The sequence below is a fragment of the Lissotriton vulgaris genome, chromosome 1_1 (assembly GCF_964263255.1).
Source record: "Lissotriton vulgaris chromosome 1_1, aLisVul1.2, whole genome shotgun sequence".
Taxonomy (NCBI): domain Eukaryota; kingdom Metazoa; phylum Chordata; class Amphibia; order Caudata; family Salamandridae; genus Lissotriton; species Lissotriton vulgaris.
In genome coordinates, this window is record NC_141685.1 from 1,628,148,719 (window position 1) to 1,628,161,955 (window position 13,237).

Here is a 13,237-nt window from a genome sequence, read left to right on the forward strand (position 1 = left end):
AATTGCCCACAGTATCTGATGCTCCTTCTAACGATGTGGCGCCTTACCATGTGGTAATTAAGAAGGCTGCGGCGCTCTTGAATTTGACTTTGCCATCTGTGGAGTACAAGTCGAACATCCTTACTGAAGTTCTCCATTCTCCGTCCTCGTGGTTGAGCCAACTCTTCCATTTACTGAGGCTCCCACTGAACCCATATTGGAGGTATGGAGTAGACCACTTACTGCTCCTGCAGTGTCAAAGACTGTGGCAAGGCATTATAGAGTGGCGCCTGGAGATCCTCAATTCTTGTCCATTCATCCTCTGCCAGAGTTTGGTTGTTCAGGCTGCTTGCTCGAAAAGATCTGCAGGTGCTTTTCTCGAGGTTCCTGGAGATAAAGCCTCTAAGAAGCAAGATCAGAATGCTAAGAAGGTGTTTTCGTCGGGCATTATGGCCCTAAAGTCTACTAATGCTACTTGTCTGCTAGGCTGATATGTCCATGCTTTGATGGATACAGTGAAACAGCTATGACCTAAGCTTCCTGAGGAGGATAGGAAGAACTTTAATAAAGTAATATCGGACACGCAGGCGGCAGCTCGACAGGTCATACAAAGTGGTATGGACACCGCAGATTCAGTGGCTAGGATCATGGGGTCTTCGATAGCCACTAGAAGAGCTGCTTGGCTAAAGACTTCCGGGTTTTTTGCGAATGTTCAGGCTGCTCTGATGAATTTGCCTTTTGATGGCTCTGGCCTTTTTGGAAAGAAAGCTGATGCTGCTTTGGAAAGGTTTAAGGATAGCAGAGCGACGGCAAGATCTTTGGGTTTGCAGACTAGAGGCTCTGTCTCCAAAAGGTACAAGGGTTTTGGAAGGTCTACTTTTCGTTCCTTTAAGCAAACCCAGCAGCAACAGCGGCAACAGAATCCTTTGTACAGGTCCTACAGAGGCAGACAAAGGGTGTCGATCTTGTGGACGTCAAGCCTCCTCCTCCATTTCCTCCTCTGCTACCCACCCCCCACCTACAACAGCAAAGCAGCCCTAGATCCGCCATTACGGATCATGCGGGTCCTGTGGGGGGTCGGCTTACTTATTTTCTACAGGTTTGGGAATCGGTTACGTCAAATCTTTGGGTTCTCAATCTCGTAGAGAATGGGTATGCTCTTCCTTTTCGGAAATTTCCACCAAATTCCCTCCTTGCCAAGGTTTTTGCTCGGAGGACCACCTGTTGCTCCTTCAGGAAGAAGTGAAAGCACTGTTCAAAAAGGGTGCGATAGAGGTGGTTCCGGAGCAGGAAAGGGGTCAGGGGTGCTACTCCCGGTATTTCTTGATCCCCAAAAAGGATGGCTGACTTCTTCAAATCCTGGGTCTCAGGCTCTTGAACCTTTACCTGAAGCAGGAGAAGTTCAAGATGCTCACCCTTGCGCAGGTTCTTCAAGCGCTGATGGAAGAAGACTGGATGGTGTTGATCGACTTGCAGGATGCTTATTTCCATACACCCATTCTGAAGTTGCACAGGAAGTATCTCCGCTTCACGGTGGGATCGCAGCACTACCAATTTGCGGTTCTACCGTTTGATCTTACTACTGCGCCTCAGGTCTTTACCAAGGTGATGGCTGTGGTGGCTGCACATCTAGAAGGTCAGGGATTCCAGTATTCCCTTATCTGGACGATTGGCTGATCAAAGCACAAACTCCAGAGGTAGTGCTCCATCATCTGCAAGAGACAACTCAGTTGTTGCACAGGTTGGGTTTTTCGATAAATGTACCCAAATCTCACCTGGTGCCCTCTCAGCGCAACCTGTTCATAGGTGCGGTACTGGACACAACTGTGTGTCGTGCATTCCCTCCACCTCAAAGGATTCACGACATACAGGAAATGATTCCTTTATTTCGCAATGGAACGGTCGTTCCAGTCCTGAAGGTCCTTCGTCTGCTCGGTCTGATGGCTTCTTGCATTCTGTTGGTTAACCATGCACGCTGGCACATGAACGCACTTCAGTGGTGCCTCCGCAGGCCGTGGTATCAGCACTAAGGGGATCTCACGGAGTCGGTAAGGATCTCCAGAGAAGCTGCGGCGGATCTGTCTTGGTGGGGAGTGGAAGGCAATCTGTCTCAAGGAAAGCCTTTTCAAACTCCTCCATCGGTGGCCACAGTGATAACGGGTGCATCCACTCTAGGATGGGGTGCTCATCTGGGGGATCTGGAGGTCAAGGGTATTTGGTCTCCAGAGGAAAGGTCTCTTCACATCAACCTTTTGGAATTTCGGGCGATACGTCTGGCACTCAAGGCCTTCCTTCCCTCCCTACGCGGTTGGTCGGTTCAAGTCCTGACGGACAACACCACCGCGATGTGGTATGTCAACAAACAGGGAGGAGTGGGGTCTCAGTGTCTCTGCAGAGAGGCTCTGCGCCTCTGGTCCTGGGTTCAGGACCATCAGATTTGTCTAGTGGCAAATCATCTGGCCGGAGTACTGAACGTTCGTGCAGACAATGTCAGCCAGCAGTACTCGGCCGACCACGAGTGGAGGCTTCATGCGGAGGTAGTTCGTCATGTCTTTCGGACATGGGGAACTCCTCAGGTGGACCTGTTTGGCACTCACAAGAACGCTCACTGCCCGTCTTTCTGCAGCCTCCAGTATCCGATGCAGGGAGTCTTGGGGGACGCGTTTCAGTTGAGTTGGGACTCGCAACTCCTCTACGCGTTTCTGCCCATACCCTTGATTCCTCGGGTTCTGAGGAAGATACGTCAAGACCGGGCCCAGGTTATATTGATCGCTCCGGATTGGCCTAGAAGGGTGTGGTACACAGATCTTCTCCACCTCTCCTTGTGCTCTACGCTCCGTCTCCCTCTCAGGGCAGACCTCCTCTCTCAGATGGAGGGGCAGGTTCTACACTCCAACCTCCAGACCTTACACCTTCATGCCTGGAGATTGAATGGGGCAACCTGAATTCCTTTTCTATCCCACCTGATGTGGTGGATGTCATTTTATCGGCCAGGTGTGACTCCACCAAATCCATTTATTCTTATAGGTGGTCTAAATTTGGATCCTGGTGTGGGGAGAATACTGTTGATCCTTTTAGAGCTTCTTGTCAGAAATTCTTCAATTTGCTCTTTCATTGGCGCATCAGGGTTTTGCTGTAGCTACAGTAAAAGGTTATTTATCGGCTTTAGCGGCTTTTATCTGTTTACCAGATCAACCATCTTTTTTTAAATCTCCTGTTGTATTGAGATTTTTAAAGGGTTTAACAAATACGTTTCCTCCAACTCCCTTTATTGTTCCCCAATGGGACTTGAACCTGGTTCTTACATATTTAATGGGTTCTCCATTTGAACCTTTACACAGGTGTCCTTTGAGACTTTTGTCTTTTAAGACTGTTTTTCTTGTCGCAATTACCTCGGCAAGGAGGGTAAGTGAGTTTCAAGCTCTTAGCTCAAAGCCCCCATTCTTGACCATTTATGCTGAACGAATGGTTCTTAGGACCAGGGCTGCTTTTCTGCCTAAGGTGGTTACTCCATTCCATTTAGGTCAGTCCATTACCCTCCCTACCTTCTATCCTCCCCCTCACCCTTCCAAGGAGGAGGAGTGTCTTCACCGTCTGGACCCTAAGAGGGCGGTAAGCTTTTACCTTGATGGAACAAAAGACTATTGAGTGGATGACCAGCTCTTTGTGGGATTTGCTGGCTGCAGGAAAGGAAGAGCTGTGCACAAGCACACACTCTCAAGATGGATCATACTTTGCATCAAGATCTGCTACGCCCTGGCTGGTAAGGAACCTCCAGAGGGTATAAGGGCTCATTCTACTAGAGCAAAGTCATCAACTTCTGCTTTGTCTAGGGGTGTTCCTGTGGAGGACATTTGTAGAGCAGCGACATGGGCCTCCCTCAACACTTTTGCAAAGCATTACTGCTTGGATAGCGAGGTGAGGAGGGATGGCCATTTTGCACGCTCTGTCCTACAAGATTTTCTGGTATAGAGGAGTGGACACCCTCCTCCGGGAATGGGGACTGCTGTGGCACTCTATTCACAAGGTGAGGAATCCACTGGCAGATGTATCCATCAGAAGAACAAGTTACTTACCTTCGGTAACACTTTTTCTGGTGTATACAGTATCTGCCTGTGGATTCCTCACATGGCCACCCGCCTCCCCGTTGTTCACTCTTCTATATCTGAGTTTATGGCAATGTTAAAATGTATATATAGTGTTTTTCATGCATTGTCTTCACACTGTTATTTTGAATATTATGTACTGTGTATACTGTATTCGTATATATCTACTGTCATTGGTCCGTCCGGGTGCCTCGAAGGCACGGAAAATTGGCGGAACTGATGTCATCACGCCGACGTAGGCCTAATAAGGGGTCTGTTACATCAGACGGAGTCGCGCGCGATGCCCTGCTCCTACGACGTCATCCACGCCGGCGTGCTACAAAAGAATTTTCCGAACGTTGCTGACATAGGGGGATATTCACAAGGTGAGGAATCCACAGGCAGATACTGTATCCACCAAAAAAAGCGTTACCGAAGGTAAGTAACTTGTTCTTTTGGTTCGTCGAGGAGGGTCTTTGGGCACTGGACTTCTGGTCCCAGTCGTTGGGGGGACGTCCTCGTTGTCTTGGATCACTCGGCCATGGGCCGGGCTCAGCGGGTGCAGAGTGGGCTGGTCCTGAGCTTCCTGGCGGGCACCAGGGGGGGTTGTTGCAGCAGAGCCTCTGCTAATGAGAATCCCAATCTTCGAGAGGGTCCAGGCAGGCAGGTCCTCTGGGTGTCCCAAGGTTGCTGGAGTCGTCGGGATTAGGCAGGAACAGGTTCCAGGATCGACAGGCCAGTAGGGCTGGGGCCAAGTCAGTTGTGGTCGTCCTGCTGTTAGCAGCTGCACAGCGGATCTTCTTCATCTTCTTTTCTTATCGGGATCTGAGGAAGGAAGGTTCAGGGAGCCCCTAAATACTGAATTTAGGGGCGTTACAGGTAGGGCAAGGGCAGGGAACAATAGGTCCCTGTCCTGGGGTAGGTACCCCCTAGCCTGCTCCTCTCCTGTGGGAGGGGGGCAGAAGCCTAGCTGCGATTGGGCAGGGCTCCCCATCTTCAAGATAGCCGGAGCCCGGGGTCGTGCTTTACCTCGTCTCCCCCACCTGAGGGGTGGAGTTGGCACAGGCTGGCACACCCCCTTTCCTGACTTAGTTTTTCTCGCCAGTCTTTCCGCCAGAGTGGGGGTCAGGACTGGTGGGGACCAGTTGCTGGGTACAGCAAATGGTCTAGAGAAGCTCACAGAGGCGGCAGGCTCCTAGGGGAGGAGACCTAGCACCTCGCCCAGGATGTGCATTGTTGCAGGCCCAGGAGAGCGGGGGGCTCTCCACCCAGGGGTCCAGCAACATGTCTGCTGTGTGGCAGCCTAGGCAGCCTCTCAGTCCAGACGTTGATTGTGGTTAGGTTTCAGGGGGCATCGCTAAGATTCCCTCTGTGGTGCATTTTTAATTAAATCCCATACTGGCATCATTGTGGATTTAATGTGCTGAGAAATTTGATACCAAACTTGACAGTCTTCAGTGTAGCCATTATGGTGCTGATGAGTTCGTAATGTCGACCTCCCAGCACCATATACTCTTAATGGCATAACTGCACTACCCTGGGTACTGTAGGGGCACAGGGCTCATGCACCTGTGCCCACACCACTGGCATAGGGCCCCCAGCTAGAGGGGTGACTGAGGTATGTCAGGGCAGTGGGTTTGTGGGCATGGCACACAAGGATGTGTGCCTTGTCGACTCTTTGTTTAGTTCTGTACTTAGGCACTCAGCCTGCAAAGGCAATGTGTTGGTGCCAGGGTACAGGGCCCCTAAGAGTGGCACAATAAGTGCTGGAGTCCTGAGGGGTCTTCTCTGGTCACCATGCCCTGGGTACCTAGGGTACCATTTACTAGGGTCTGACAGGTGGCCAGAGATGCCAATTGGGTTTTAGTTTCAGCACAGTTTTAGGGAAGGAACACAGGCCCTGGGTACCTGGTTGGAAGGAGCTCATGGCCCACTAAGTCAAAGCACATCAGCAGTCAGAAAAAAGTGGGGGCATACCAGTGCAAGAAAGATGGCACTTTCTCACAGGTTGCCAGCATTAATGCAAGGTGCATCACTTAAATCAGTGTGCAACATATACTAAGCCAGCCTCCTACGTAGGTATTCACCTGTTGGTAACAAATTGACCTTCTCTGAGGTTTTGCCCAGGGAAGTTACTAGGCTAAATATCCCATGAGAGATATCACAGTCGATACTGTTCAGTTACACTCGAAATACTTCAGTACAAAATGCTTTCAAAGCTAGCATTTCCTTGGTTCCTGCCCTGCTCGGCTTGTCATCGAATTCTTTACAGCCCTACCTACATCAAATAGTATATAAAACAGTGGTTCCTTTTAAATCATGACATTATCATAATTCACAGGAAAAGTTGAATGAATCAACCAAGATTATGAATACCGAAAAAATAACATTACACATAGTAATGATAAATTAACTTAGTTTGAATTAAGACGGAGATATTTGATTTCATAAGGATTTCAGTTTGAAAAACAAATTATCAAGGTGCTACTAAGCATTGCAAACTGGTGTACTGCTTGTGAATTTAGAGTAAGTTACAAAATAGAAGTAATACAAAAGCAAATTAGTGTTGGCTGAAAACTGTCAACGTTTGTAAAAGAGCATTATAAATTTGTGTATTTTGCTCTTTGTATGAAAAAAAGGCACAGTCCAGAACCTAGAATTGGTGGACATTTCAAAGACAGGTAAATTACTTATGCAGGCTCTTTTTCAGGGCTACAGTTAATAGATATTTAGAGTAGCATCTTACAATATATCTAAGGGGTGTTATCTGTTTAGTCAACAAGCGATAGCAATTAATATGGTAAAATAACAAATCAGGCCTTACCTAAGTCATCTGACTCTGGTGAAATAAGTACTGGAAATGTAAGAAAAAAAGAAAGAAAAGGTACAAAATATGTTTCACCTCCAGGTCCCAAATAAACAAGAAAAGTTAAACATTCAAATATAAACGAGGAGGAGTAAATCAAGCTTATATTATGCTAGAATATGGTCCTATACCATTTACCCAATTCATTGAACAGGGAAGTCGTGAAATCCATCACTACAGAGATCAGTAATGGGAACGTTAAATAAAAAATGTGAGCAGGTATGCAACAGGTGCTGAAAAGTGAATATGTGAGAACCCCAAGTGGTCGGCAGAACACTGAGTGTCACACGAGCTGGCACAGGGCTCAGAATCAAGTGCAGCATGGCACTCGCACAAGAACCCACATAAATTAAGATTAAACATGGAAGCTGTGTGCACCAAATTATAAAGAGAGTAAAACTGTTAAAAAATCGGGAGGTTATCAATTTGACCATTGTATTTACACCAATGTGAAAACAAAGCTGAATGCTGTAGTAAAAAACATTGACAAGGAAATAAGTTGGGTATTTAAAAGAGAGAAATCTAATGAAGAAGACTTACACATAAACAGTACTGTAAATCAAAGACAAATGAAAATTAGTAGACACCAATAACAGTTTATCAACAAAATACAATAAATAATATTACATTTTCAATTTATGTTGGCCAATCAGTGCCCATTGTCCATATATTTAGTCCATAATTCACATATTGAACACAAGCCAACCATTTAAACTCCAGAATAGACATGAATGTTGATAGTTCCCCTTACTGTGTATGTGCCATAATTTACTCCATAACATGCCAGCATATGACGTTGTGTGAATGTTTCATACTTTGATCAAGTTCGCTTTCCACAAAAGTGAAGCCAATAGATGCTTCATTTCTTTGTTGTAATGAATTGGAACGTATTTTATTCTTTCATGCATATGGACTGTTGGTTGGCTCAGTATTCCAGACTCGACAAACGGGTACACCAGTCTTTGCATAACAATCTTCAATTAACTTCTGTACAGGATCCCATCTGGGAGAAAACAAATACATTGCCTTTATCAATGATATGTCAGCATGGTTGTAGAACAGTTTCATTCAGTCCCGTTTTTGAATGAGGACTCTTTACCATCTAGTTTTTGCTTCTAAGTGTTAATAAGATAGTCTCCAGCTTGGCTTAAATTCTATAGATTTGCCTTAATTAATTCATCCAACTAAAGAAGTGCTGCTTGTGAACAACTTGGGAAAAACGCTCAGATAAAGCAAGTGGCTGTATTCTGACATCTAAGCTGGAACACACTTGTAATAGGACTGTCACATTTCCATCACTGCTGCTCTGCTTTCTGTTGCCACATTTCTCCAACTCCACTTGGGGATTGCAGCCTGGTCTACAGGTCTCATTACAGCAGATCCATGTAAGAGGTTAAATGGGGTTTAGTGTATATGTCTGCTTTATAGGCCAAATTTGTTTTGTCTTTGCAGTTGATGAGGATAGCCTTTGATGAAGAGGTGGCATCAGAAAGTTCGGAAATTTTCCGGAAACATCTTCACAAATTACGTTATCCTCAGCACGTACAGGGAACTTTCGCTTTTACTGTGGGGCAGGTACCCATACAGACTCTGCAGCCAAAGCAGAAGGAGAAGAACCCATCCCTCAAGTAAGTCTTCCTTTCATTGGCTTTTCACTAAAGACTGGTATTTTATTGAAACAATTTTTGCCTCTTAATGCATCCTTTTGGATGCAAAGAATTTCCATCTTCCATTTGGTCTTATCCTTCGGTTTAAAATCTCTCATATTTAATCATTATATCAGTCTCATTGGTACCTAAAACCTACAAGTTGGAGTGCAATGTGGGTTAGATAAAGTTGTTTGTTTCTTTGAGTTATCCATCTTTGTACTGGACAATTATACTTCAGCACAACCTTGGTTCATGTGACTTAACTATGGCCTTGCAGTAAAAGGTACTTTTTGTGGAAATTGCCGTGCACTCCTCATTTTACTTTTTAAACCATTGCTGCTGCATTTTCTTTCCTTTTGAAACATTTTTGCGTGCTCCCTGGATGACGTGGTCTACCCATTACCACGTGGAAGTTAACGATTACAGAGATGGGTGGGGCGCCTCTGCACCCCAAATCCAGACGCACTGCTGTGATGATAATTTTTGCACTTGTTAATGACTGTTCTATTGTTTACTCCAAAAAATCCAAAATACTCCATAGATTAGGATGATGTTAATTCCTTTATTTTCCAATGAGCTGTCCACACATGATTAGCCAATGTTTTTCCATAATACTTTTCCTGCCACGGAACTTAAAAAAAGTTTGAAATGCATTGGGTTACATCACCATTGAATATTAAGGATGTTTAATGTTTTATATACGTGCCCGGAAAAAGGCCTGTTGTGGCATATCCGTGGCAGGAAAAGGCGCCCCACCCATCTCTGTAACCTTGCAGTAAAAGGGCCATGAGACTTTGTCCACAGGGCTGAGTATAGCTTCTTGCTCATGTTTCATGATATGCTTTGACACTGCCACTGTGTGGATAGGTATTTTGATACTCGAAACTCATGGAATGCACAGGTCAAAGTTCTGCTACATAGGGGGTCGAATGATGTATATGAAATATGTATTTATTCATGTTGTCACATACAAATAGGCCCTCTCACCTCGCATTCTGATTTCTATAAGCCTGTCATCTTCTCTACATAGTGGCATGCAAAGCTTAATGCACAATTGTAATTGATGCCAAGTTTCAGACCATTCTTAAGGGATTCTATGTTCTTTGAACCAGGTGCTTGTTTCAAGCCATTGGTCAATTTAACTCCCTATTCCTTACATTCTAGGCTATCATCTTAACCTAACACCTGCTTTTGCCATACGCCTTAATCAATTGCCTGATGTTCAATGGTAGATGCTTACTGGATTTAACTCCAGAGTCTTCCCATTGGTTTTTGTCGTCAAGTCCTTTAAAAAAGCCTTATGAAGCAAAACTTCTGGGCTTGGTAGTGATGCATTTTGAGACCACTGAGTGTGTTTCTCTTGAGGGTTTATGTGACACCCAAGCATTAAGCTTCGCTTGAAGCTCTTATTGAGGAATATCCCTGATTTTCAAGAATAGTTTCCTTTGACAACATCTTCCTGTGTTATGTCCAAAATGGCCTTCCGCATTTCATTGACATTTTGAATGAGATGTCCTTGAGGGCTGTGACTTGGGCTTCACCCCAAATTGTTTTTCAGAGCCCCATGCTAGGCATCACCAGCATATGGAAGTTATTTCCAGCTCCTCTGTGGTTAGTGTACTAGAGTTAACCTAAGAACTGGGTTGGTTTTTAGCGCGAAGGACCAAAATGGGTGTGACATTTTTCTCTCTGCTATTAATGGTATGTACACAATCAGGTTTTCCACTGAACTTCATCTTACTAGGTCATATCTTTTGTGCCTAATTAGCAAAAGGATTAATCTCTAAATTTGCCTTTCTTACAGGTATATTTCTCTGATGTGATTTTCAAAGTTGAGTTGGAGTCCCACCATTTAGACAGCCCATGATGGCTAGATAGAGTTAATAGAATAAATGTTTTATGGCTTCCTTACAGAATTTTCCTAGGCTCTCCTTCCTCTTAGATAGCATTCTACTCCATGCAAGATATTGGATTTTAGTTAATGTCAACAAACTTACTTTTTTACTCCTTTTTTTTACTGTTCTGTTTCTCATCTTCAGGACATTTAGTTAGAAAGTACTCATTCTTTTGTTTACCGAAGGAGGCTGCCATACTAGGAAGGGTGCAAGGAAATATCTCTTTTTGTATAGTCACCCCCCAGTTTTTGGACTGATGCTGCATTTTCTAGCATGGCATATGAATAGTTTTGGACCAGAATCTGACTAGTTGAACCTTCACTCAGGAGGAGATTCCACTAGACCGCTCTTGAATTGGATGCAGGAGATCGCAAGAGGACGCACACGTGCTGACGTCACATGCCACCGCTCCGCTCAGTGAGGGTTGCGAGGTGGCCGATCTGGCTCACTGGCCCTCAGCCGTTGGTTGCTGGGAAGCGGCCGGCTAGACGTGGCGAATGTCCCAGCGGCAAGTCGTCTCTTTTATGGGAAAGAACGGCATAGCTCTGACCCATAGTTTTACCCAGCATGGTGCAGAGCGACCGCAGTACGTGGTGAGGGCAGCTACGGGAGCCAGGGGTACCTCCGAGTAGGCATAGAAGTGGGCAGCATTAGCCAGTGCAGTTTGCTCCTGTTGAGGGCCCGCATACCACACTTCTCAGTCCTTCCCCGGTCTTGGGCCTGTCTTGTGCCACTAAATGGGATTCCTGCCTCAACTCTGCCTAAACCATAGCCCTCAGCCAGGCGGATATTTGGCGGCCCTCATGTGGCTAAATGTGGCATATAAGTGTGGATTACCATTGCTATAACTACTCGCCCAGTCCTTTAATAGCTATTGCTTGAGGACATATTAGCGGACAAGCTCCTTCTGTCCATTGTGAGAAAGTGCCCTCTTTTTGCATGGTTGCCCCCACTTTTTGCCAAACTGTTGATGTACTTTGACTGAGTGTGCCCTGGCTTCCTGACAACCAGGTACCCAGAGCCTATGTTCTTTCCCTAAACTACATTAAGACAAAACCACCTTGGAACTCTTTGGCCCCAAGTCAGTCCCTTGTAAATGATACCATAGGTACCAAGGGCACTAGGGCCAGGGAAGACCTCTAAGGGCTGCAGCACTTACTGTGCCACCCTCAGAGGCCCTGTCCTTTACACACACACACTGCCATTGCAGGCTGCGTGTTTTGGTGCAGAACAAAGGGAAGAGTCGGCATGGCACACATCCCTAGCTGGGTTCTTGTGGTGAGGGTACAGATGCATGAGCTCTGTACCCCTACAGTGTCTAAACCAATTCTTAGGGGGGCGTGACCAAGATGGTGGTGTAGCAGGGAGCGATTCTGAGTCCCTCCTCTCCCTCTTTGTAATAGCTTTTATTTTGCTCCTCTCCACTGCTGTTTTCCACGGTGTGCTGGGCACGGTTCGTATCCGTGTGCTTCCAGGCATCAGCGGAGGCGCTCCCGACTTTGTGGTTCGCCGGAGACCTGAGAGGCGGCGGCAGTGGCCTGGCGGCGAGCGTAGCTTGGGGGTTTCCTGCGGTGATGCCCCGCGGTGAGACTGCAGCGGCTGTGAGTCTTGGCAGCGGCGACAGGCACCCGGATGGGGCAGTGATGGCTGGTCAGTGTCGGAGCATGAGCTTTTGTTGCTGGCTGCAGTGGTGAGTGGAGCGACGGAGATCGGCTGAGCAGCTATCGTCGCCCGGCGGCCATTTCGCGCTTTGCAGCTGGGGTCCCTGGGCAGACCCTCGACTCCTATTCCTTCTACGGCGGTTGACGGGGAGGAGCACCGTGGGGGAGCCTGATGAGACGGCCTTTTAGCTGTGGAATTTTAGCCCTTGTGCCCCACTAGCATACCGTTCAGAGGCGCTGGCTGCTGGTGTGGGCTGAGAGTTGACTGACTGACTATGTGGTGATCCACCATTTTGTTGAGAGGACAGGCGCTGCCCCTGACGCTTCCCCCTGGATGTCTGTGGCCCCAGTGGATCGGCGTTGGCGGACCTGTGCTCCTTACAGAGAGGGGGTTTAAGACTTGAGGAGTTGCAGGGGATTTGAGAGACATTTTGAGTTTTACGTACCCTGGCACATACTCTAGAAGCACTAGGGAAGCGCCTTCGGTAAGACAGTGCCTATCGTGTGAGACCTGCAAGGCGCTGTGGGCCGGGTCCTGGCTCCTGCGGCTGACACTGTGGGCCGTTGTGGTCTCTTGCGAGTACTGCTGCAGCCTCTGGTCCTGAGGTGGGGCTCGATTTATTTTTATTTTTTTCTAAACATTTTTATTTTCATTTTATCATATGGCAACAAAACAGTCATGTCATCACAGGTCAATTTATCACCCCTTCCGTCCCTCCACCCCCGTATCCCAACCAATACAGACAGTATTCCACAAATCATCACCCTCCAATCACCCAGTCTCAGTTGTTTCCATGTCTGCAATACCTAGTCATGGTATCCCCCGCCCCTCCATAATCGTATGTGTGCCTGCATCACGCCTTGCTCCTCACAGACCCCTGTCAAGGCCCCGGTATGTCCCCCATTTACCTCACACCCTCCCTAATTTTTTAGGGCAGCCCGCGCCTTGTATGTAACCCTTTCAGCAGCCATATAGAGGTCCAGGCCTCTCCTCCATTCCTCTTGCTTTGGTGTCGCAGCCGAACCCCAGTACTTTGCTACATCCCTTTTCGCTACCACTAAGGCCAAGACCAAGAAGATCAGTGTTGGGCGGGCAAGGTCT

At 46.9% G+C, this 13,237-nt stretch overlaps 1 protein-coding gene across 8 annotated transcripts in view; it reads left to right on the forward strand.

Annotated features, from left to right (window-relative positions):
• Window positions 1-13,237, forward strand: part of SBF1 (SET binding factor 1) — a 1,591,024-nt gene that overhangs the window by 975,754 nt on the left and 602,033 nt on the right. For all 8 annotated transcript variants that reach the window (XM_086918836.1, XM_086918839.1, XM_086918838.1 and 5 more), the window contains exon 24: window positions 8,383-8,558. In XM_086918836.1, the coding sequence (XP_086774962.1) occupies window positions 8,383-8,558 (176 nt within the window). The remainder of the gene's footprint in view (window positions 1-8,382; window positions 8,559-13,237) is intronic.